Source organism: Drosophila arizonae, chromosome 4 (assembly GCF_054131065.1).
Source record: "Drosophila arizonae isolate 15081-1271.41 chromosome 4, UAZ_ARI_1.0, whole genome shotgun sequence".
Lineage (NCBI taxonomy): Eukaryota > Metazoa > Arthropoda > Insecta > Diptera > Drosophilidae > Drosophila > Drosophila arizonae.
The window spans coordinates 10,124,339-10,149,937 of record NC_142924.1 but is presented as its reverse complement, the minus strand read 5'-3'; the positions used below and the strand labels follow the sequence as shown (position 1 = coordinate 10,149,937).

Genomic DNA, 25,599 nt, shown 5'->3' with positions numbered 1-25,599 from the left:
ATTCAGTTTGTTTGTTGTTATTCTAATGTGGCCCAAAAGTAAAGTAAAATGCTTCAATGCAAACAAGCTGCATGGAAGTGTCGCTTGGCAAGTGCCACGCCTACCGTTTGCTGCCCAGCTGTTCGCTCACAGGCGCTGGCCCAGGCGCCTTTTCATGCATATCAAAATGGCAACAATAAACGACAACAAAAGAACAACAATAACAAACATTAACATACAACAATAAGCGACGCCGACAGCGGCAGTCAAATGTTGCAAATGTAAGCAAAATAAATGCATGTGTGTGTGTGTGTGTTTCTGTGCTCGCGCAAAACCAAAACTTTTGACATAATAAAATGAAATGTTATTGTTAAAAAGTTGCTTGCATATTAAAACAAACGCAACTTTTTTCCTAACGGTTTTTTGTTTTTTTGTATACTTTCTTTGTTGTTTATTCTGCGCTGTGACTGTGTGTGTTGTGTGTGTAAATATGCACACAAACACACACAGCAGCATTCACATAAATGCAAATGGGCAGCGTGTGAGCTTGCAAGCAGCGCTGTGGAAAAGCAAACAACTTTAATTGAACTGTTTACCCGATTTTTATTTTATGTATGCCACGAATTTGAATTCTGAATACGCTGCCTGCTCGCCAAGCTGTATAATTGTTATGGTTATGCTTGTGATGATTATTTGGCTCGTTGCACAGCTGCTACAATGTTAACTGGCCGGCCATTCAGCCAGCATTTTATCTGACTGTCTGCATAAGCAGGCGCAGGCCATAAACCCAGATGTTTGTGTGTAATTGTGTGTGTGTGTGTGTATGAGGTGCAGAGATGCAATAACTGGCATTAGCAGCTTATGGAAACATCATTTGCTGTCGATTGTTGTATTTTGCGAGCACTGCAGCAGTCAGCCTTTGTCTAAGCTGTCTTGCAAAAATTGTAGCATACTTTTGAGCGCATCGCAAATTATTGGTGAAATTTCTTTGAAGCTCTCTCGACATTTATTAAACAGCATTTTATTTGATTCTCTTATAGATTAAACATGTCAAATAACTCAAGTAAGGTCCATGTGCATTTCTTGTACCCTTACGCCTGCATTAGCAAAACTTACTTATTTGCAATTACCGGAGTCATGTTTATAGCATTATAGATTCGTTTAGCACTACATATATAAAATAGGAAACTATTTAAAACGTCAACACAATGAAAACTGGCAAACAACAAATAACGAGCTCAACACGTTACGTATACGCAATATTTGAATAACTTGATTTAAGTACATACTGTTACTGAATAAAAGTTTTGGGGGCGTACTTACCTTTACTAGCACCGTCCGGGCCACGCAATATGGTGCACTCCTCTATAGTGCCAAATGGATGAAATATTTGTCTAACATCATCTTCGGTTTGTTGTTTGCTGAGCATGCCAACGAACAGCTTGCGATCTAGATGCTCTGTTATTTTAGTTTTTGTTTTTTTTTTTTTGTATTCAATTTTTTTTTTTTTTTTTTTTTTTTTTTTTTGTATCAAAAGAGGCAGCAAAATGGAAGAGTGGCATGTGTGAAAATCAAATTGTAAAAGCCATAGCATTAAAAAGAAGTTTGGCCAATAATGCAAATCAAGCGAAAGTTACCGAAAAATGTCAGAAACGAGAACGAGAACGGAAATGTAAACGGAAACGCAAATGGAAACGGAAACGGAAGTGGTAAAGAAAGTTAATTCCGAGTACGAAAATCAGGCCATATGAGCGTCATAATATATATATTGTGACATATATAAAGATGTAAATGCAACAAAGTTACACATTACGCAACAGTTTTTTGTAACGAGTAACAAACGCAGCAGGCACATTGAATAAAAATTTAGTTTGGTTTTTTTTTTTTTTCAAAAATTTTAACGAGCGCATAAATACGGAAAGAAATCAAAATGAAACGAAATTGAAATTTAAATTGAAAGCAACAACATTTATTTAACAAAATTTGTTATATTTTTGTTTTTTTATTTTTAATTATTGGTGTTGGTTTTTGATATCGACACCAAAGGAGCAAGTACAATTACAACATTCATTAATGTGGGGAACATTTGGGAGATTTTGGAATTTCGGATTTGGCAACACGCCAAGGAATTAAATTTAGTTTGATTTTAAAATTTATTTTTGTGTTTTGTTGCAGGGGTTGCATTAAAAAATTTTGGTTTTAAAAATTGAAAAGCAAAAAAATGAAAATTTCAATAAAAAGATTAAAGAAATTATTGTCAGTTTTCCAATTTTGCCAATTTTGATGTTTTTTTTAAATATATTTTTTTTTTATTTTTCAATTATTTATATATACGTGAAAACATGTATATATATATATGGAAATATATATATATATATATATATATATATATATTTTTATAAAGAGCACGAACAAGTGTTACATAAAAAGGAAAGAAAAGAAGATAAAAATGGGTGATATTTAGTAAAATTGTCGCACATTTTTTTTTTTTTTTTATGTAACTTACAACTTACAAAATGGAAAATTTCTTATAACAATAATTATAACAGTTAGCTAAATATTTATATATATATAAGTTTATATGGAACACACACGATACGTAAACACGCACACGCACACACACATACATACGAACTGACAGATGCTACAAGTTAATATAGACATTAAAAGGTAAATAACATTTTAGCCACTACTTGGAAAAATATTTAATATATATATCAGATTATATTTATACATGAGAGCCTTAGCTTCTATGGGGGTATATAGCGGGTATAATGAGAAAGCTGGATGGGTGGGGAAGGCCCGATAGTTCAGTATATTCAATTATAACAAACTTAAGAACTAAACTCTTAGGCTACGCTCTTAGATACGTATCGCTTTAAGCTAAGAGTCTGCTGCTTCGTCTGCTCTCCATGGCGCACTTATGTTCCAAATGCCAACTGTGTCTCATATCGAAAATTGAGCGTTCAATTATAGCACACACATACACACTCATACACACACATGTACACATAGAATATTAAGAGGTGTTTGCTGCTGCTGCTGTTGTCGCGTTAAAGTGGCAAAAGCAATCGAAGTAGAAAATAACTAATACGACACGTTAGCCGGCCGTGCAGACTCAACTGGCCTGCAGGCAATTGTCTTGCCGTTCCGGGGCACGCCGGGCCACGCCGGGCCGGATTGGGCCGTAAGCCTAATGGCATTTGTGTCCTCAACTGAACTAAAACCCCATCAGCCCCGGCCCATCTATTCTTCCACCTACTCAACTGAGGCTAAGCACGTGCAATAAGCCAAACAACGCCACTGGCATGCTAAACAACACAGCAAAGGGGGTGGGGGAAGGGGAAGCCTGGGGCAAGTGCAAGTGGCAGCGATATGGGGCCGAAAGGGTTGCCCGCACACGGTCCAAACGGGGGCGAGCTGAGCTTAATAAAAATGTAAAGCACGTGGCCAGAAGGTAAAGGGTAGAGTCCAGGTGGGGCAGGGCCCAAAGGTGCAGGCGAAATAGTGCAGCATTCAACGTACATATGAAATGGCATAGTTCAACTGGCTGTTAACAGTTGCGGCGCCAAAAAGCAGACAATGTGGAATAAAGAGTCAGCAGCAAAGGCAAAAGAAACCACTCGCTCGACAGGACACGGCCAGGGCAGGCCAAACAAAGCCGAACCAAAACAAAAAAATGAAGAGAGAGAGAGAGAGTGAGAGAAGGGATTTGCACAATGTTTAGTCGCTGTTGCAGCAATTTTCTAGCATTACCCGGGGGCACAGGTGTGCTGCGAGCCACAGGACGTTGGCAACATGACGGCATAAAATGCACACAATTTTCAGTGATTCCTTTTGTCGGGGGGGACGCTGGCATAGGCGAAGGCAAAGGCAGAGCCAGGCCAAAGCCAAAGCCAAAGCCAAAGCAAAGCAAAAGCAAAAGCACTGAAAATAATATTAAAGGCCATTAGGCTCATATAGACAAGTTAAGTGGCTCTTTTTAGTGTGCCCCGCCTCCTGCCCGCCTGCTCCAGCTGCTGCTCTCGTTCTGCTCACGTTGTCATGTGCGCCATGTGAGTGTACAGCTGTGTGTGAGTGTGTGTGCTGGCAGTTTTTAGATTTTATTTTATGCCTGGGCTGTTGCCAAGGCAAAAGAAGTCATTAACGTGTCGTTGTCTTTGATGCTCATGCTCCTCATGCCTGAGCAGCAGCAGCAGCAACAAAACCGAAAAGAAAACCAAATTAAATTAGTTAACCACATGGCAACTTTTGTCTGCCAAGCGACACAAAGAGTCAGAGAAACGAAGAGAGAGAAAGAGAAAGAGAGAGAGTGTGAGAGATAGACTGCTGAAGGCAGGTACCACTAATTGTTGCATGTTATGTTTTTTGCTTATCTTCGGGGCTAGCCTCGAGCGCAGTCAGCTCGAAATGCGCCCTAGACAAGTAATTGTATTTTAAATGTTAGCCAAAGGTGAAAAGGCCAGCCAGCAATGTCGCGTCTATAAATTATACAAGAAATGATTAACAAAAAAGCACAAAGAGAGAGAGAGAAAAAAAAACAGAGAGTAGAAACTGTTGTCAAAGCTCATGTGTTGAGCAGGTTGCTTTGCTTCTATATTATTCTTTTTACTTTCCTCTATCCCATTTTTGTTCCCTTTTTTGGCTTTTGGCTGGGCACTTTTGCCAATTGACATGTAAATTGACATTTAATGGTTGCTAATGAGCGTCTGAGGATTAGCTGCGCGCCAGACGAAGCTGCAGCCATTAGCATAGGTGCCAAACAGCCAAAGTAGAAGTGGAATGGAAACATTGTTGAGGCTGATGCATAAGAGACAGAAATCTATATATATATGCATATATATAGGCATACTTAAGCAGGAATAGTTACAACTGACACTTTCAGTTATGCATTAAGTCAGCTTAGCAATATTTTGCCATCGAAGGCCTTTAACATGACAAACAGCTTGCTGCAGCTAATAAATCATTAAGCAAACAAATAAATAGTCCATTAATTTTCACAGCTTAGCAGAGAGAAAAAGCGACTCAAGAGGACGTTGCACGTCGCTCTAATGCGACCAATTCATATTGAAAACTCTTAATCAGATTATGATGGATGGCTGCTTGAGAGAGAGAGAGAGAGAGAGAGGGAGAGAGCCTAGGCTAGAGCTCCAAATGCAATGTAAATATATTCAAGTTATTAATTATTTTGTGGCCAGGCCCAAAAGCTGTTTTCTAATTACAAACTGAGATCTTTCGGTAAAGTCTTCAATAACATTTGCTTAGCAAGAATTGATTGAAATACGAGCAGGAATAACACAAACACAAATGCCTCGTTCTCCCTCTCTCTTCCTGTCTGCATTTTGTTTGTTTTGCCATAAATTATTGAAATTGTAATTACTTAGGCCACGCAGGTGGGCAAAATGAGCAAAGCCCCATTATAAGCAGCTATTTGACAGCATTTTAATAACATGCTCAATGTTATCTCTCACATATTTATTTATTTTTTTGATAATGCATATTTAATTAGTTGCACGCTTGTGCATTTTAGCTACTTAATTTTTGATGTGATTGATGATGCATTAGCTATGAAAATGCTTTAATGTTATTAGGCATTGAAATTGAATTCAATTGAAATAGGTTTCTCGTTTCCCAAACTAAATCCTCGGAGTATCATATTCTATTCATATGCCGCACTGCCACGTCCAGAAGCTGGCGCTTCTGCACTCTGATATCATTTTTATGACAGTCTGCCTGGCATCCTGGCTGGCACTCGAGCTGCCGAGGTGTCAGTATTTATACAGCAAATAAGCTAAATTTTTCCTTTATGACTCCCACAACGGCGCAAACAGTCGGCGGATGAATGCGAATACGAATGTGAATGTGAATGTGAGTGCTGGCTACGTTGCCAGACAATTGTGTGGCAATTGTCAAAAGTCTGCCCTGTCAAATGACTGAAATTGCCTTGCCTTGCCCTTGCCAGCGCCCGCTCCCCTCGGCCCGAGTCGTCTAAACTTGCGCTGACGTTTATATATGACTAGTGATAAGTCAGCGTCAGCCAAGACGTTGACACCAACTGCAACCGGCTGCTGACTGCTGTCTGCCTTTGTCCCTTTCCCTCTCCCTGTCCCTTTCTCACTCCGGCCTGTGTTTCGTGTCTCATTTTGCGCTTTGTTGTTATGATGCCATGGAATCCTTTGGGTGTCTTTGGGGCCTTAAAGCGCACAGTTTATTTGTCAGTTGGAAATTTACAGTAATAAGCGCAAAGTTGAGCATAGGCTGGGGACCCGAATGACAACGGGAATGTCGTGCAGCTGACATGTAGCATCCTCGAGTATGGCAACGAAGGGCCTAGGCTGTTCCACCTCCTCTTGGCATGGGCGTGGGCTGGCCGGAGCTCTCTAAGTAGTTCAAAAGTTCCACAGAGTTTTGAGAGGCATCGGCATTGGCATTGGCATTGGCATGCCGAAAACGAGCGCTAAAATGCGCCTAATTGTTAATTAGTGTCAGGGTGAATTAGTATTTACAGCGTGGCAGCAGACAGACAGACAGTCAGTCGGACGGATGGGCGGATGGGATGAGAGTCCACAAAACATTTCAATGGACGCGTTTTCTTCTTCACTTTTTTCACTTCCTCAGCATCTTAGGCATTTTACATGGCAAGCCCGAAGTTTTTGTTTTGGGCGCAACGGAACAACGGAAATTGTACAAAAGTCAGCGCCAGAGATGCGCCAAAAGTTTGTCTTCAGTCGCTGCTCTCTGCTCTGTGGTATTGAAGTGTTAATTAATATTGAAAAGGATCAAGTTTTGTGTGTCTTTGGCTTTGTGAGCGCCAGGCAAATGAAACTGAAAATGAAAATTGAAAAGGAATCCATGGAGACGCCCAAGGATGGGGTTAAGCTAACACAGCGAAATGCCAGTTGCTCATGAATTTCATTTAGTTGTGGAGACTTCAGTTTAAAGCAAAGAAGTTGGCCAATAGCAATTACTCCACGAAGCTCTACGCACATCAGCTGTTTCTTACATATATATTTATAATTACCATAAGGACATTGAGCGCCTGTCAGATGGCACGGCTCCGCGTTTTCTTTTGCATTTTTGGACAGGCGCTGGAGCAATAAATATGCAGCAGCGCGACGGTAAGTGGGCGAATGACTCTCAATGGAGCAGGCAATCTTGACATGCCATTAACATTTCATGTGCACCTTGCCGTTCGTTGTCTTTTGCCAGCCGCCAAAGACGATGAAGCTCTGCTGCAGCCACAGCCACAGCCACAGCCACTGAGTCAGAGCCAGAGCCAGAGCCACAGCCACAGCCACAGCCGGCGTTGACTATCACACTAAAAGTCAATATAAAGTAAAATTTTTTTATGACCTCGGGATTATCATTTTGCGCTGCAGCTTGACATGAAATTGGCTGCACTGTGGGTAACCAGAAATTGGCTATAAAAGCAAAGAGCGACGACCAAAAGGTGCTCGCCTCGCGCGCTGTCTTACCGCCCCCTCTCTCTCACAGTCTCTCTATATCTCTCGAGTCTCTCTCTCCCAAACATTCTGCCGTCGTTCTATAAAAAATATAGAAATTTTTATTTTAAGTAGTGACGCGTCAGGGATAATGTTAATGGCACATAGCATTTTCATTTCAAACGCATAAAAGTGTCCAATGTCTGTCCACGGGAAATGCTTAAAAGAGAGGTAGGATACGATATGGGAGGAGGGCAGCAGGGCAGCAGAGGAGCAGGAGAACCACCAAGTGCTTCGAAAGCAGTGCAAAAGAAATGTCCACCCACTCAACGCTGCGCTTCGCTGGCTCTTTGTGGCTCTGTCGCTTTATGTGCGCAGATTTTCCATTTTTATATGTATTATGTATATTTGTATATATATATATATATATATCTAAATAAATGTGTGTGTGGGGGTGTGTGGGTGTGTGAGCATATAATAAGGGAATGTCGCATATCTCTCACGATAAAGTGGAATTTAAAGTTTATGAGCTAGACAGAGGGACTTGAATTTACCGTATGCTTTATAATTATATGGCCGGCATTTTTTTACAACTCAACAAAATGTTATATGCGCCTTGACCCAGCACAGCCATGAAATGAGCCTGGTTTGTGGCACTAAGATAGCTTGTAATAGGCAATAGACACGCACATTAATTTCAGCAATGAAAACCCACGCAGAGCAGTTAGCGCAGCCGAAGACGGCAGGAAGTGAGTAAAAGCAGCTTACAGATAAACTCTGGACTAAGTACTCAATGCTGTAGAAATATGAAAGAAAATATCTATAAACATATACATATATTGATAACAAAGCACTTTTTAGCTAGGACTACTTCAATCAATGCATAACATTCAGGGCACACACACGACACTTTAGTAAAGAAATTTTGCTTACTTTGGGAAACTTTGTATACCGCGCTCTGCTGACTTCGCAGCTTGGCAATTGGAATGTCGAGGCTTTGCTTCAATTGTGTGTATGTTCTATATGGAGAGTATATTAGCTACGTAGAGTTTGTCTAGGCGAAGGCCTGCTCTAATTGCTATCCCTGTAGTCAGATTGTTGCTCTAAGAACTTAAGACCTTAACACATTTGGCGAGTAGTTTCAGTGGCTTCAGGTTAATGTTTGTGTAAAGCTAGGAAAAGCTGAAACTACGTTTGAGGCACGCTTTAGTAAGCTAAGCTTGTTAATTGTTGGCTCTAATTGATCACGGTTCAATGAAACTCTTTGCACTACGCGGCGTATGCGTAATCTTTAGCTAAAACTATTTAAAGAGGCAGACGAGCTAAGCTATTGCAACAGCTAATTATTGTTAATTATTGATTGAGTTTCGGGTTTCTTTTCGCTCTCCAATCAATGTCCTCAAGCGCATCCATCGTCTGTCTTTAGTTCAGTGCCGCCATTTTGTTGCCATGTGTGATGTCGTGTGCTAGAATTTGGATTTCCGTTCGTGTTTTATGTTTTTGAGTATTAAATTTCGTTTCAATTTTCACGTTTTGCGAAGAAAGAGAGAGAGAGAGAGAGAAAAAAAGAAAGAGAAAAGATGGAATAAATAAAATTTTTATAATCTCCTTTTGTTGTTGATGTTGTGGGGACAGTGTAAATGCCGTTGCATTGTTTATATAATTATATTTTATTACAATTATGATTGAAAGTTGTTTATGTTTAAGAACTGATTTCGTTTGCACTACAACAAAACTGGAGCATCGCAAATTACGCACAACAAACACTGTTTACGTGTCAATAACAATAACAATAACAATAACAAATTTGTCATTAATTTATTTACTTTGATTTCTTTTCAATGCTGTTTGTATGCCTAATTGGGGTAAATAAGTACAGAGCATAAGTTCAATTTAATTGTATTTTTTATTTTTTATGTTTTGTTTTTTGTTTTGTAATTGGTTTACGCACAACATCAAGGAAACAACAACACAGAGATATAAAAACTTTATTATATTTTCAAACACAAGACAAATGAAAATATTTATGTTAATTAAATGTTTTAAATTACAATTGTTCAACGTAATATTTGATATATGCATATATTATATATCTATGAGAAACGCACGATATTTAATTGAGAAAATACGTATATAATTATTATATAAAATACACGACATCAACACGGAAAAAATAAATACTTTTCATAATTATTTATATATATGTAAACTTAAATGTATTCAGTAAACTAACTAATTTAAAGACTTAAATGCAAATATATATACCGTTATGCTATCTATTGAGTGCAGCAACAAATTGATTGCATTTTGAATGAATTTCCGAGCATTTAGAATGTATCTTGATGAAGACACTAATTAAAGTATTTTGGCCTCTGCCATTCAATTCGCAACTAATTGAAAATATATTGCCTGACTGCACAAATACCGAAATCAATGCAAAAACTTGCTTTTCGAGTCGAGTCGAGCCGAGTCGAGTGTTGGTTGAGAACAGCTCAACACCTTGACAGCAAATGCCACAAGCAAACAAATGAACCGGAGAAGCGCAGCAACAACAACAACTGCAGCAGCAGCAACAACAGCAACCTTCAGTCAGACGTCAATCAAATTGCCTGGCAAGTTAGGCAAAAGGCTTCAATAAACATGTCTTACATAAAACATTTTAATTAAATTATATTTTATATACTTTTGTGTGTGCATGTGTCTGTGTGTGTGTGTAAATGCCAGTGCATGTGTGTTTGTGTGCAATATTTATCAATTTAGTCGGGCTGGGGGCGGAACAAAACAAGAGTCATCACAATAACCATACATCTTCGTCTAACCACACACACACACACACACACACATAGAGCAGGAGAAGTAAACAAAAGTGTTTTAGCGCTCTCGATGCACATCACTCATTTACAAGCACACAAGAAAGGCGTAAGCCAAAGGGGCGGCATATAGGACGAGTGAGCGAGAGAGGAAGAGACATGAAAAAGAACAATCGAATGAGCTTGAATGATGCTAGGCGATAGAAGCAGCTCAATTGTTGGATTAATCTAGCTGCACAAGAAAATATTGATGGAGGCGATTGGCAACAGCAAGAGAGATGATCAGAGATCAAAGAAATTATAGATACATATTAACACTATAAATAAATCGAAGAACAAGTCCTACATAGAGCAGATAACTTTTAGAAATCAGCCTCTAAATTCCTTGCCTTGCTTTTTCATATTCCATGTTCGTTTCAGCTGCTGTCATTGAGGCTAAGAGCTAACGCTAAGCGTAAGAAAGAGACGGTGAAAGTGAGATAAGCGAGAGAGACAGCGAAAGAGAGAGAGAGCTGAAGCTTCTGCTCGACTTTAATTTAATTTTTGTGGTGGCTGTTGTTGTTGTTGCTGTTGTTTATTTTGTTTGTTCGTTGCGCGCAATTAATTGAACTTGCAGCACATGCCGACGACTCGGCAGAGCTGCAGACTATTGACAGCCTTCAGGGTCTGGACTATTTGCGGAAGATGCTGCAGGGGGGAGGCAGGGCGACGCTTTTTGTGTATTGGTGCGGTTGAGTCGATGAACACTTAAGCCGCACTCAATGCAGCCAGAGTTGACGTCGCTCTGCTCGTTTACCCGTTACGCTTTTCGGAATTTAACTAAGACAAACACCACAACGATAACAACAGAGTAACCCAAGCAACAACAACAACTACAATTGAAACAACAACAGACAACTACACTAACAAGTTGTATAGTTTGTTGCCTCTTGTTGCGGATCTACTTTTCTGTTGCTGTTGCTGTTTCTGTTTCTGTTGCTGTTGCTGTATGAGAAACGCTTGCGGGTCTTACATTGGCTTAGCAGCAAACTTGGCTAAGCTAGGGCAAAGCGCAGCAGAGGACTGGGTGGGTGGACGAGTGGTTGAGACTGGTGGGTTTTTGCAATTACAATTACGCATAGAAGTCGGCAAACGGAAATAACAAAGAGGAGAGCAGCAAGTGCCAAGCGTAGAATGCTCTGAACAGTAATTGTAATGGCTGACAAAGTACCCAAAGCATTTAGCCATCTAACGGATATTTAGGCACTTGCCCAAAAAAGTATGCTACAATTTCTGTGAGTAATTCGCGAATAAGAAATTGCTTTGAAATTTAAGAGATATGCAAGCGGAAGATAGCTGAGCAATATGAGAAATGGAATAGGGGAGTAAAATGGCAAAGGAAAATGGACAGAGAAGGAGAGAGTGAGTGAGAGAGAGAGAGAGTCTATTGCCTCTTCTCTCACCAGCATCCCTAAATTACGCCTGCAGCCCTCGTACTGCTGGCAACATCTTCGACTTTGTGGTCAAGGCCTCTTGCTAGCCGGAGCTAAGTAGTTACCAATGCTGCCTCTAAAACATATTGCACAATTACTTGGCACACACACACTCACATTCACACACACACCAAATAGCTAACAAAATTTATGTTATTGTTTGTCTGGCAGCGGACCTGGACTAGGACTGGCTCTACCTTTTATAGTCGCAAGGACTCCCATATTATTTGCACATACCTATATATACATTTTTTGTGCCCCTCGCATGCGTGTGTGTGTGTGTGAGCTGTGTTGCAACATTTTATTTATCGCACTGGCCATAAAATGCACGCTGGGGGCATTTGTAACAATTTTCAGACACACACAACAATGGCAACTGTTGTGTGCGAGGCCCCCTCTCTATCTCTCTCTCCCTCTATCTCCCACTCTCTCTCTCTTTCTCACGCTATGGGTGTGCGGCGCCGTGTGCAGCCATTCTTAGTCAGGTTAAAATATTACAACATCATGCTTAAAAGTCACGTTTAAACGCTGACGACGTCGGTGCCGAAAGATTATTGCATTTTAGAGCCCGCCTGTTAAGCGCCAGCTTCGGCTCTCTCACTCTACACTCTCTCTGCACACCTGAGCCGCACATTCACACACACACACACACAATAACAAAGCAATGTAGTTCATTTCTGCTGGCGTTGACGGCGACGGCGACGGCGACGTCGGCGTCTCCGCCTGTCTGAATGCTATGCCAAATAAGTAATAGTGTTGCAACGTGCCTGCCGCATTTTATTTCCCTTTTCAAAAAGCGAAAAAGCAAGAGCGAGTGAGAGAGAGAGAGACGAAGGTGAGTGGGAGGTGTGTGAAGTGCACTGCAGTTGGTTGGGTGATTGTATGATTCGTGTGTCTGTGTGTGTGTTGCGAGTGAAAATTTTATACTCATATATGCTTGATGCTTGATTGAATTGAATTGATGCGAGTGCCTGCTGTGACTCCGCAGACTCGATTCAGACTCCACTCTGTCTCTGTCTCTTTTTTTTTTTTGGCTTTTGCGGTTACGAAACCAATTTATTTGGCTTGTATGTGTGTGTGTAGGTGAGTGCGTGTGTGTGTGTTTCTGTGCAACGTTGTTATTTATTTTAAACAGGTAACTGGTAAGCCTGTGATGAGCACAGGCAGCGCTGACTCAAAAATCCTTGAAAGCCAGAAATGATTTCATAAGATGAAAAGCGATTTTTCGCACACATTTCTGTGGCATACATCGAAGAGGGAAAGAGAGAGAGCATGTAAGAGTGTGTGGGCGGTGCTGAATACATGTAAGCCACAAATATTTTGTATTTTTGGGCAGCTTTCCGAGTCGGCAGATTGCAGCGACGGCTAAATTTTGCTTTTAAATGCAATCAGAGATGCAGACAATTAAAGCAGGAATGTGGCAATAGAGAAGACAGAAACAGAGAAAGAGAGAGGGAGCACAAGAGTGGGGCAGAATATTATTGAATTCAGGAGAAATATTGTATAAAGACTTATCTATATATTATTTTCGAAATAAAGCCCAGGCAAAGTCTTCGAAATGGCAGCATATGTAATTTGAATACCAGCTTCAATTTCAAATGAACTTTTCGCTCGGCTGCTGCTGTAGTTAATAGCGAATTCGGAAAATTGGTTGCATTAGTTTTATCAAAGCTGTGCATAACTGAATTTGGATTTTCGCTGAAATTTCAATATACATATTTGAAAGACGACTCAAGGTCTCTAGAGCGCCCACGCACTTAGCACACACACACACACGCACACAGAATCGCTGTCACGCCCTTGTTTCCTGCCGCCCTTGGCCCTGTCGCTGTCTGCTTGTCACACGCTGTTATACCATTGTAAATGGAGTCAAGAAAGCAAAAGTCACTTTTTCAATTTTCAAAATTAAAAAAAAAAAAAAAATATTCCACGCACACACGAGTAAATCACTAAGTTACTGTGTCGCATTGATAAACCCTTATCAAGTGGGGTTTTTTTACTCGCACACCCACACACACACATGCAGAGGCCGTGCGACACGTTGACACATTGTCATAGGGCTACAAAAAGTCACTAAACGAAATGTAGAGACCTTTTCTGATGAGGGTGAGCGACGCCAAAGAGCATTGCCTACTTTTCGGCGTGAATTTAAAAAGGCTGCCAAGCCAGGCGAGGCGTGGCGAGGCGAGGCGCGGCAAGTCAGCGCAGACGGGGGCTGGGCAATGAGGGAGGCCTGTTATGTTGCTCGCATATTAAAATCTATAAAATATGCTCATGACTGCTTTACGACTTGAAAGCTCAAAGCTAAGAGCAAAACCAGAAGCTGGCAGCAGCAACCAGCAAAAAAAAAAAAGAAAAAGTTCAATATTTGTAAATCTTTTACTTCTGCGCTCTCACTCTGCCACACATACATCCGATATCGCTTACTCGCTCGCACCTACAGTGCCGAGCGGATCTCGTTCTTTATGGGTTAATGGTGCGAAAACGTGACTTAATGTGCGTGTGTAAAATTTGTTTTTTTTTTTTTTTTGCTTGTCTCATTCGTTTTTTTTTTTTCTCTTGCGTCTCCATAAGAGTTATGTGCGGGTGCGTAGGGAATCGGGGATAAATGGCTGTAGCTACTGCTGCTGAGTGGAACTGGAGTGTAATGGAGAGTCGCAGCTGTTGTGCAAAGGTCAAAGCAATTTGGGGCGCTCATCGTGGGGCGATGGCTTTTAATAGAAATGTCAGACAATTGGGTGCCAAGGCAAACAAGCAGCTTTAAAGCCAGAAAGCTGCGGATTATGCTGAAGTGAAAGCCAAGCTGGGCTGATGGAATGAAAATTGTTTATGAGTTGAGTATAATGCTTGAAGATTAGGTAAAACAGATTCTTAGAAATCTATGCTTGATATTCTCTGTAAATATGCATAAATTCCCATTCGTTAAAGGCAACTCGAAATATTCATTAAAGAACTCTCTCTACTCTCTATTCTCTAACGAATTGTAAAATAAATTTGTTGCCCCGGAGCGTTGAAAAAATTTCATTAACTCACTTGACTCGCCAAGCGTCATTTAATTATCTCTCTGTGTGCGCTTTAGCGTAAATGACAAATCCTTATGCTAAATATGCTTAATGCAACACACACACACCCACACACAGACACATATACACACAGCTTACAACGTGCTGTACATATGCTTAATGAAGCTTATAACTCTCGACGTCTCGCTGCTCCTGCTCTCTCTCTCTCTCTCTCTCTTTCACACTCCCTATTCGCCGCGCACTTTCTATCGTTCATTCTCTTTCACACCCTGGCCGTCTGCCCTCCCCTTGGCCCACATGCAACACGTACACGTCCTGACAATCCTGGCAACAGGCAGCATATGCCAAGCACGAAGGCCCGCCAGGCGAAATAATTATAAAGCGCTCGCAGCGGAAGCTGCAACGGAAATGTTACCTGCAAAGCACGTGCTGGCCAAGTGAGCAGTATGTGTACGAGGTGTGCGAGGTGTATATGTGTGCGTGTGTGTGTGTGTGTGTGTGCCTGTGTCTGTGTCTGTGGGTGTTTTAGCTCGTTTCGGGTGCAAGTTCTAGCGCTGGCTGCGCTTAGTTTAGCATAATGACAGGCATAGCCGTAGCGAACGAACGCCTCCAATCTAAGTTCCAGTTCCAGAACCAGCTCCCATGCCCGCTCCCGTTGCCGCTGCCCTCACAATTTCCTTTCCATGTCGACGCTGCCGCACGGCAGCCACTAAACCAAAGCCACATTAGCTCGGAAGCAAATGTGGCAAAGCGTGTTAATAACTCACTGTGTGTGATTGCCTCTGTGTATGAGGTAGGGCGTTTATGTGTGTGGGTGTGGGCGTGCATGTTTGTGTGTGGCACTGAGTGCACTCTCTGCACTTGGGGCACATGCATTTAAGTTTTGGGATTTCATAATAAACTTGCGCCTGCTTCGCAGTCATAAGTATATGTGTGTGCGAGTGTATGCATATGTGTGCGAGTGTATGCGTGTACGTCTTGCCTTGTCGTCGTCTTCTTGGCGTGTAATGGAGCATGCTGCTGTTGCAGCTGCATAAAGACGACGGCAAGCTCGCATATTTACATGCATTATGCATAAATTCGTTTCATCAGCGCGGAGTCGACGACTCCTTAACTCAACTTGCCAGCGTCTTGGGCCTAATTTGTTGCATAATTAAGCGTGCAGTCGTCTGTGCGGCAATACTTTTCTGTAACCCTATTTATGAGTACAAGTTTTGTTTAGGAAGCAATTTGGGCAAAGAGCCGGAACACGTTGTGCAAGTGAGTGCGGCGTTTTTCTCACTGGCTGCGCTGTGTTGGCTAAGTGTGGTAGGAGAGAGAGAGAGAGGGAGAGAGAGAGAGAGCGAAAGCGAGTATAGTGTTTGAGATTGCATTTTTTGTTGAGGGACTCGTGGAATTGATTGGGCTTCTTGTGGCAGTGTTGGTAAAAGGACTAATTAAACATGGCATTGAAAGTACGTGTACCTGCAATGTTGGTAAATTTTTTGAAATTTTATATAAGTAGTGTTGGAAAATTATTATTTATTTTTTAGAATACTCGAACATTTTAGTCAGAGTATTTATATTATTTGAGTGCAATCTCTTTATTATATCTCCTTCATATTTTGCTAAATGTTAAAGCTGTGAGGCAAACGTTGGAAATTTATAGACTGAAATTTTAGCAGCTGTATGTCTAGTAAAGCGTATTACAGAAATCTCAATCCAATGTACTTAATGGCTTTATTTAAATAAACTGGTTATTCAAAGTGTATGATGTCCTCCCTCTCTCTCTCCCTCCCTCACTCGCCTTCTATTTGTCTCTATAATTACAATAAACTTGTACATTATTCATTTGAATGGTATGCTCCTTAATAGCATATCAATCAGGCAACCTGCTGTCTATTTTCTGGCTTGACATTTACCTCAATCAATGCAGAACATTTTCGAATTTGTTAAAGCTAAACAGGTCGCCTTCGTATCTCTCGCACTTAAAGCTCCAGCCATGGCTGGCTTTTCTCCCCTCGTTCCGGCCCCGCCCACCCCCTGCCATTACTGTTTTACCTGTTTCCTAGCTTTTGTTAACATGACGCCACAGAAAACTAACAAAAATCTAAACACATACACAGACACACACATGTAAACCGCAGAACACCCATAAGGCAGCTATGCTACACATGTGTATGTGTGTGTGTGTCTCTCCCTCCATGTATGTGTGTGTGCTTCATTATTATTATTGTTGTTGTTATTCGTTCTTCCTGCTCTCGACGCTCTGAACACATACGTGTATTATTTTTGTCGCATTGTTTGCTTCTGCTTCCGTTTGTCGACGCCATTGTTGTTGTTTATACGGAGCTGTTGTTGCTGTTGTTGTTCCGTTTTTTTGACAGCGTCTCCTCGTCTGTTCGCTTTGATTAAGCTCCGTTGTCGCTGAAGCCATCGTTATTGTTGTTCTTCTTCTTCGATTTTGGTCACTAATGAGCAGCGGTAAAAGCGCAGCGAACTCGAGAAGGGCGTGACGAAAGGTGGGCGAACGTGGGACAGACGGTCGCTCGGTCAATCCAAGGACATTCTAGGACTTGAGGGAGTTACGTAAACATTGTTTTTATTTGTGTTTACGTTTTTAACAGCTTTGACAGGTTGCCGTTATCCTTTTCAATACACACACACAGATACACAGGCACACGCACACGCACACATGTAGACATTGACAGACTGCCAAGCATTGTTAGCACAGATTTGGGTCAATTTATGTTTGCGACTGGGCTAGAGCACAGAACCCATTGGCATTGGCCGTGCGCCCGGGCATTGACAGCATTTTTCATTTGCCTAATGAATTCAATTATTTATTTACCTTGAGTTATTTCTCCAGCCAGAGCACTGTTTGTTGCCCTATCAGCCAGCCAGCCTGCCAGCCTGCCAGCCAGCCAGCCATCGCGCTCTGATCTGATTTTGCGTGCCAGAGTTTATTTAATTTGATATTGGACTAGGCAGCGACGTGGGGCACTGCCAAGTCGGCATTTCTAATTAATTCAGTACAAATTACACAGCCTTGCCAAGGGCGTTACGGGGCGGAGAGGGTTGGGGTGCGTGCCGGGGCAAGGCGAAAATAAAAATGGAAATTTAATTAATGTAAAAGCTTATATAATTGGAAATTGAAGTCTAATTAAAAGTGCGCGACAGCCAGTACACAGCCAGCCTGCAGTCGATTGCATGCAACTGACATCGCTTCAAGCGCAATATTAATTAACACTCTCCAACACACACACACACACACACACACGCACGCAAAACTCTTTATGGGATTTGTATAGCAAAAGTTTACAATTAAATTTGCAGCGCGCGCGTTAAAAATCGCGACGCAAATTATTAACGACAAATAAACAATAATAATATAGCATATCGCAGCCCGCACACACACACACACTCACACACACACACATCACAATGGCGAAATAATAAACTAATTAAATCAACAGTCGCCGGCAAAAGGCCTTTTGTATCGTCTTAATCTGACCGTGGCGCCCTCTATGTGTGATAGTTTGCATAATTATCGAACAATATAATTGGATTTGTTCATTAGGAAAGTATGTGAGCGAATTGATATTGAATTTCATAGGAAAAATCGACAAATTAAATCGAGCTAGCCTAAACATATTTCCATGTGTGACTTAAATAAAATATATATTAATTTGTATTTATATAAATATATGAAATATACATAACAAAACTTACTGTGAACCTAATTTAGCATACATTTATTGTATATATAATTATACCAGAGTGGAACTTCACTTACCTAGAAAGATAGAAAGAGAAAGGGGAAGAATGTTTAGTTGAAGTTGTTGTAACTGCAGTTTAATCTTAGTTTAATAATAGTTTTCAAGCCAAACAACTGAAATTGATGATGTGTGCTTTGTCAGCTGTGGCGCCTGCCCTCTGCTCCTCTGACAGGACGAATTTGACACGGCTGGCGTTATTTGTATTTATGCAACGTGTTGCTGGCTGGGCTGCCGCACAGTCAATGCCACACACACACACACACACGTACACGCACACTACACACTCAATAAAAAATAATATTTGCTGTGTGTAAATGCCACACGTTTATAGGTAACCAAATTTGTTTTACTTTATTATTTATTTTCCCGTCCTTTTTCCACCCGCTTTTTTTCCCATACATATTTCTGCCAGCAGACACGCATATCAATCCAATGCTGAGTTCTCTCGCCTGTTAGGCTGCCCTTTTTGCAGGCTTTTCAATTTCACATATAGCAAATATTTTTTTATGTTTCCCCCCCTCTCTCCGCATCTCATCGAAGTGTTGTTCTTCATAACATTTTCTCTCCTTTTTTTTGGCTCTTGTTGTTGTTGATTTTCTTATTCCTTTTTTTTTTTTTGTATTTTGCTGTGCCATATTTTACATGCAAATCGAATTTTCCTCAATTTTAATTGGATTTTTGATTGGTTATACTTGTGTTTATATACGCACAACTCGCTGGCTATATTCAGTTTGTGCCCCTGCAGCCACCCAACGCATTTATTTGTCGATTTCGCCTTTGTTTGGCTTCACTTTAACATTTTCTCTCTTCTATTTTTCGTCAGTTTCTATTGGTCAATTTATTTTTGATTTTGTTGAGTATTTTGTTGTGCAATGACATGCTGTAAGTTGTCAATTTACAACAAAATCACAGAGGCTAGAACAAAGCGCTGACTGCTAAAATATGCAAAGCCAACAAAGTTACGGATTAAACAAAGATTGCCCTCCTATGTGATTCTCAGAGTTCATTTAGGTGGTGTTCAAGTGAGAGAAATAGCACGTGAGATAGAAAATGAGAGTTCCCGCTAGAGATATAATAAGCAAGAGAAAGAGAGAGAGAGTGAGAGAGAGAACAGCATAAGAGATAGAAGATGGAGGAGAGAAGGATAGAAACCCTCAAAGCCATGCAGAGGATACACAAAGAGATATTCATTTTGGAAATAGAAAGAGAAAGAGAAATTGAACACTTTTAGCCAGGTGTTTCATGAAACTCATGGACAGCATCTGTCAATTCTCAATACGACATTTTATAGCCGTGGGAGTTATCTTCAATTTCCACTTCCGCTCACTTAGACAATGACATATTTAACAACAAATATGACAGCAGCAACAGCAACAACAACAACCACCATAACAGCAACAGCAAACCGAGCAAAAGTTGTTCAGCTGAGCGAGTCCAATTAACCGAGTCGCGCCAGCAATTTGTACAAAGTTTTAATTGCACAAGACACGACAAATGTCTATATTCGCACTCGAACTCGCTTTCAGCCCGCCTACTGCCTACTGCCTACCCCCGCCCCCGTCTCCTGCCACGCCAGCAAGGTGCTCGTATGTCTCTGTGGGCGTTGCTGTATGTAAATTTAAAACACACTTTTGAGTTGCCTCGCGGGCATTACCAAAAATGATGGCGCCCGCATCCGATCCCATTACCCACCCCCACCACCACCACCTCCATAACCAGCTCCACAACCAACTCCACTCTGTGCCACGTAGTTTGCCTTGTAATTACAATAGAGACCACCGCCGCAATGATTATAATTATGTTTTAAATTGTCATTTGGTGGGTTTGGCAAGTGGACCACCGCGCACCACCAACCACCATCGGCTTACAGCCGGAGTGGCATTAAAGTAGCTACAGGTAACAAGTAGAATTTCAAATAAATCATTTTCTGCTTTCTACGCCCCTGTGTGTGTGTGTGTGCGTGTGTCTGTGGAAGGACTTATGCTGATTAGTAAAAAGCGTCACAGGAAATTTTGAATGTGGCATTCTATGGCATGACTACTAGCTCCTTCCCTCCGCCACACACCCGCAAACACCCGAAACCTGTGCGCTCAGGCATTCGGAATGATTTATGCAATGAGCTCAAAAAGATGAAAGTTGTACATTTTCATATTTTAATTGCTTTGCTCTCTTAATACTTTTGGGACAGGCTCTGTTTGCCCGCCTCGCATTCATCTTTTTTCTTTATTTTATTTTATTTTTTTATTATTATTACATTTTTTTTTCTTCTTTGGCTACGCTTCTATGGGTCTTTTGAAGTGCCAGGCACAGGCGAGCAGTGCTCGGGCGCGGGCGGCGGGGATTTGTCTTGTAGTTAATGTAAATGTTTGCTGAGAAAATTTTACTAATTTTATAACAACTTGTGGTTTTCTGCTTTGTGCCACGTTTTCAGTTTCAGACTCGATGCCTTCGTCTTTACTGCTCCCCCGTCTGCCTCTGCCACTGCCTCAGCCACTGCCTCTGCCTGTCAGTTTATTTTCGCTGCTTGCTTTGTGGAAAAGTAGATTTCGTGTATAAGTAAGTATTTCGCATTTATAATTTATGGCTTTATATTTGTCAATGGCATTATTATATCACACTTTTGCGTCCACCTTTCGGATAGTAATATTTATGGGACATTTAGCATTGCGGCTAAATGTAGGTTTATGTTATGACAGCTCAATGAATTACTGAAGTACTCGGAGGTCGCTTAAAGCCTCCAGCAATATATTCGTGATGCTTTGAATTTCGTTTAAAGTTTTCATATAAATTTTATTTAAATTGGGACGCTAGAGTTCGAGTCATGCCACAATTCCCTAAACATGCTTTAACCCAGCCAACAATACGTCCGGTTTTTGGCCAGTTCTCGACCGTTTTCCATATGCAATTTGCCACTAATTATGCGCAAAATTTCTAGCTCAAGGGCTCTAAGCAATTAGCAAACACACACGCACGCACACACGCACACACAGACACAGAGCAACTGCCATTTGCTCGCTGCTATGCCCTGCTCAAGTAATATACATTGAAATTAAACAAAAACTATGTGTGTGTGTGTGTGTGAGTGTGGGCTTGTGATATTTTTCATATGCATGTGGCCAACATTAATGCAACAAATTATGTTTAGACCGCCGCCGACGCAGTGGAAAAACTGTAAATGAAAATAAACCGCAACATTTTTCATTTGTGCAAAATGAAGAAGTAGCAGCAACAGAGCCAGAGCCAGAGTCAGAGCAGGAGCTGGAGCCAGGAGGCGGCAACGAGACAACCAACTGGAAACATTGGCGGACTATCACACGGGAGCAATATAACCGGTTTGTATGCCACAAAAGCAATTTTATGATTATAACAGCCGAGGCCCGGTCGAGGCCGGGACTTGTGGCGGGGGCCGGGGGCAAGCTGAGGCGCAGTTTGGTCTGGGGAGCGAGAGCGCAGCGCAATTAGGCGCCATAAAAATGGCTGGTGGCCCCCGAATGGGCGTGGCCCGGCCACAGCACGAAGAGCGCTTGTTGTTTGTCTTCTTGTCTTTGTTATTGTCTGTGACTGTGTCGGTGTGTGCTGTGTGTGTGCTTGTGTGTGTGTGTGTGTTTGTTGTAGACCCACAACCCGCACACGGCAGTATTTTTAATTTAAAATCCACAACGAAACGTGAAAAAAGTGATGCGCGTGAAAATTGTGGTCAGCGGGAGGGGGAAGGAGGGAGTAGAGCAACAGTATATACATAAATATCATACTGAAAATAAAAGAGGAAACAAAAAAGGGCAAGGAATGGAATGGAATGGAACGAAAGACAAAGCGTATGCATAGTTGCGACTTCAAAGAGTTAAGCAGCAAGTGAAGCAATTGCTCGAGTCGGTAATTTATGACAGAGTAGAGTGTGAGAGAGAGAGAGGGAGAGAGGCAGATGTCTATATGAATGTATAGTTGCAACTTCAAAGAGTTAAGTACAATAATTTATGGCTAAGCACAGAGAGATTTCTATGGGCATTGGTGTAATTAACGAAACCTTCAAAAGAATTTTCGTTTTCGCTCTTCAATTGGTCATTTTATGATATCGTAAGCGAGGCCTGTCCAACTTTTACAATATCATTGTGCATATTGTAGCCATAAATTCAGTTAGCAAATAGACAAGCCCCAGCCCGGGCTGGCTGGCTGACTGTTGGCCATTTCTTTCGAAGTTTGCGCTAAACTTAGCATACAACTTGCTCAGCCACCTAACCACATTAACGAACACATTTGGTTGGGGTTAAATTATGGTTATTGTTTATGGTAAAAACACGGTAAAGGTCGGACTGGACTGGTCTGGCCTGAGCTAGTCTGACCTGGTCTGGGCTGGGCTGGGCTGGTCGACTGGATATTATTTGGACAGATCCGACAGACTCTCGTGTCTACCTCTTTTCTGCGCTTTTGTGTACTATTTAGCGAAATTTATTTACGTTATATTGCGCCGAGCCGCTGCACAGCAGTCAGGTTATATAGAAATTTATGAGCTTTATAGTGGCGTGCCATTTCATTTTGTTGTTGCCCCGTTCGCTGCCCGCCAGCCCCAGTTGGCTTGCTTAAAAGTCCCTTGAGATGTAATCAATTACTTAATGCTATAGAAGCCCGTCCTCGCCCTCGCTCTCTCTCTCTCTCTCTCTCTCTCTCTCTCGTGCCGACTCGAGTCGAACGTGGACCGGCAACGATGCCGCCAAACAAAAGCCATTACGTTGGAAACTTTTCAATGAAGCGTTCGTCAGTCGAACGCAGCCGTTGACTATTAGCTGCCTGCTGGGGATGTCAGTCAGTCAGTCTGTCCGTCTGTCCGACTGTCTGTTTCGCTCTTAGTGCTGTCCTGCTTTGGGAGGGAAACCCTTGCGGAGGCATTGGCTCAGCTGATGTATTATTATGGCCCTGCCGCTGCCTCAGCCTCTGCCGCTGCCTCTGCCTCTGCCTCTGTTGTACTGTTATTAATATTGTTTTTACCGGGTAGCTAATACTGACGAATCCCTAGCGCATTACGTGCTGTAGGTAAGCAGGCGGGCAGGCGAACGGACGGGCGTGTAGCCTGGCAGCATGTCATCAAAACACGCCCACTTGAATCCTGAGTGGGTTTCAACGTTTGCAGTCGTCGCTGGCAGTCGACGTGGCTTTTTAGGTTGAGTTTACAGTAAAATAAATATTGAAGTGGGCCCGGGGAAGTCACTTGAACGTTTGTTGGCACGTAAAAGACATCATAATTAGCCGTTGGCTGGAATTAGAGCGGCGGCACCAAAAAAATACAAGTAAACCAGAAGAAGAAGAAGAAGCATGCTTTTTGCCGGCTAACCAAGTCAAGGCAGGCTAAAAAGTGCCAAAACGAGAACATCAGGCATTAGAGAGAGAGAGAGAGCATGAAATGTGACTAGAATATACCCTGTTAAAGGAGTTGGTAAAGGAAGCTTTCTCGTTCTCTCTGATATATAAAATTCGGCAACAGCTGTTTCGGAGCTCATGCACTCTTGGCTCACAGTTTCAGTCTAGGGTATCGAACAGCCTTCTGGCCAGGCAGCCACTTGCTATGAGCCAATTTCCGTGTCATAAAACTTAAAAGCTTTTCGGAGCCGGCTTCCCAAAAACAATTTGCATGCGAAATTCAATTTAATAATGGCAGGCGAGGGGGAGCAGCATCTGAGAAACTTCACACACACACGGAAACAGAGAGAGAAACTTTTGGAGCACACACTTTTGGAAAGTCACACAAAGCCGGGCAGGTGAGTCACAGCTAGCAATTGCAGCTAATTGGGTCAGCTTTGGCCCATGTCCGAGAAGCCTTAAGCTGCCTGCCAAGCCGGCAATGCATTCAAAGTTGAAAGTTATAAAGTCTTCAATTGGCAGGCCAACAAAGTTGCCAGCTCGCAAGTCGCCCGAGTGCCAAAGCCGGACCTGAGTTCAATAATATTTGCAATGGCGTTAAAACAAAAGAGCGCAAAGTTTTAAATTACCAGCGACGCTGGGCGACACTCGTGTAAACATTGTGTATAAAATTTATTAAGCTAAGGCTATTGGCAGAACTGGAGCTGGAGCTGTCGCTGTAGCTGTAGCTGTAGCTGTAGCTGTAGCTAGATCCACTTTCGCATCCATGATGCAGAGCTGTGGGGCCAAAGCTGAAGGCAGACGTCGCCGGCTGGCAGTCAATGGCTTTTGTCGCCGCAACACCCGTAGAATTTTGTGTAATTTGACCCAAAGCAAATGTAAATAGAACTCCGACAACGTTGCCCAGCTGAAAGGGCGTTAAATTGTATAACTTAATGAAACGCTGGCGTTAACGCTGCCAGCAGCCAGCCAACCAACCAACCAGTCAAAGCAAACCAATCCGATGCCACTTGCCCAACCTCAAGCCCGAGCCCAGGCCCAAGCTCAGGCCAACTGCGAGCAGAGACTAGACCTAACCAGAAAACCAACAGCAAGCAAACCAACGATAAAGTCAAAGAGTCAGAGCTGGAGTGGGTAGCGGGGTAGTGGGGTAGCGGGGCAGCGGGGGTAACTCGGTAGTGTGAACAGGGGCCAGAGATTTAGGGAGACATTTTGACTGCTTTGTCTCTCTGTGTGCTTTGCCTTTTGTGGCTGGGCCATGTGCGGATTACGTTTGACTTAATGCAATGAGTGTGCAAGAGAGAGGGAGTGAGAGAGAGAGGGAGAGTGAGAGAGAAACGTGCAAAAAATAAAGCAGACTGAGTGAATGAGCAAAGCAAAGTGAAACTGTTGCATGCACTGCGGCCACGCCCACATTAAATTTAAATTAAAATGCTAAAATTTTTGCGCTCAAGCTGCGCTAAAAGAGAATGAGAAAGAGGAAGAGAGAGAGAGTGAGAGAGAGAGAGAGAGAGAGCTGGAACTGCGGCTACGCCCAACGCCACAGGCCCTAAAAATGCAAGCAGAATAGTTTTTAATTAAAAGGTCTTGACAATCCTAGTCACAGTCTCTACACTGCTGGCATTTCGATTGGGCACGGCGCATGCAATTGCTGAGCTCGGAATTGATATAAAGTTGTTTGGCTAAATGAAAGCTAAGTGCAGATAAATTGCAAGTCAGAACTGTTTTCATACAAGTGGAGTATAGAGTAGCAACAACAAGTA

General features: G+C 42.0%; 1 protein-coding gene across 1 annotated transcript in view; it reads right to left on the bottom strand.

Annotated features, from left to right (window-relative positions):
* bru3 (CUGBP Elav-like family member bruno 3) overlaps positions 1 to 25,599 on the bottom strand; it is a 157,027-nt gene that overhangs the window by 74,158 nt on the left and 57,270 nt on the right. The window contains 1 exon segment of the mRNA XM_089467251.1: positions 1,303 to 1,437. Coding sequence (XP_089323377.1) covers positions 1,303 to 1,437 — 135 coding nt within the window.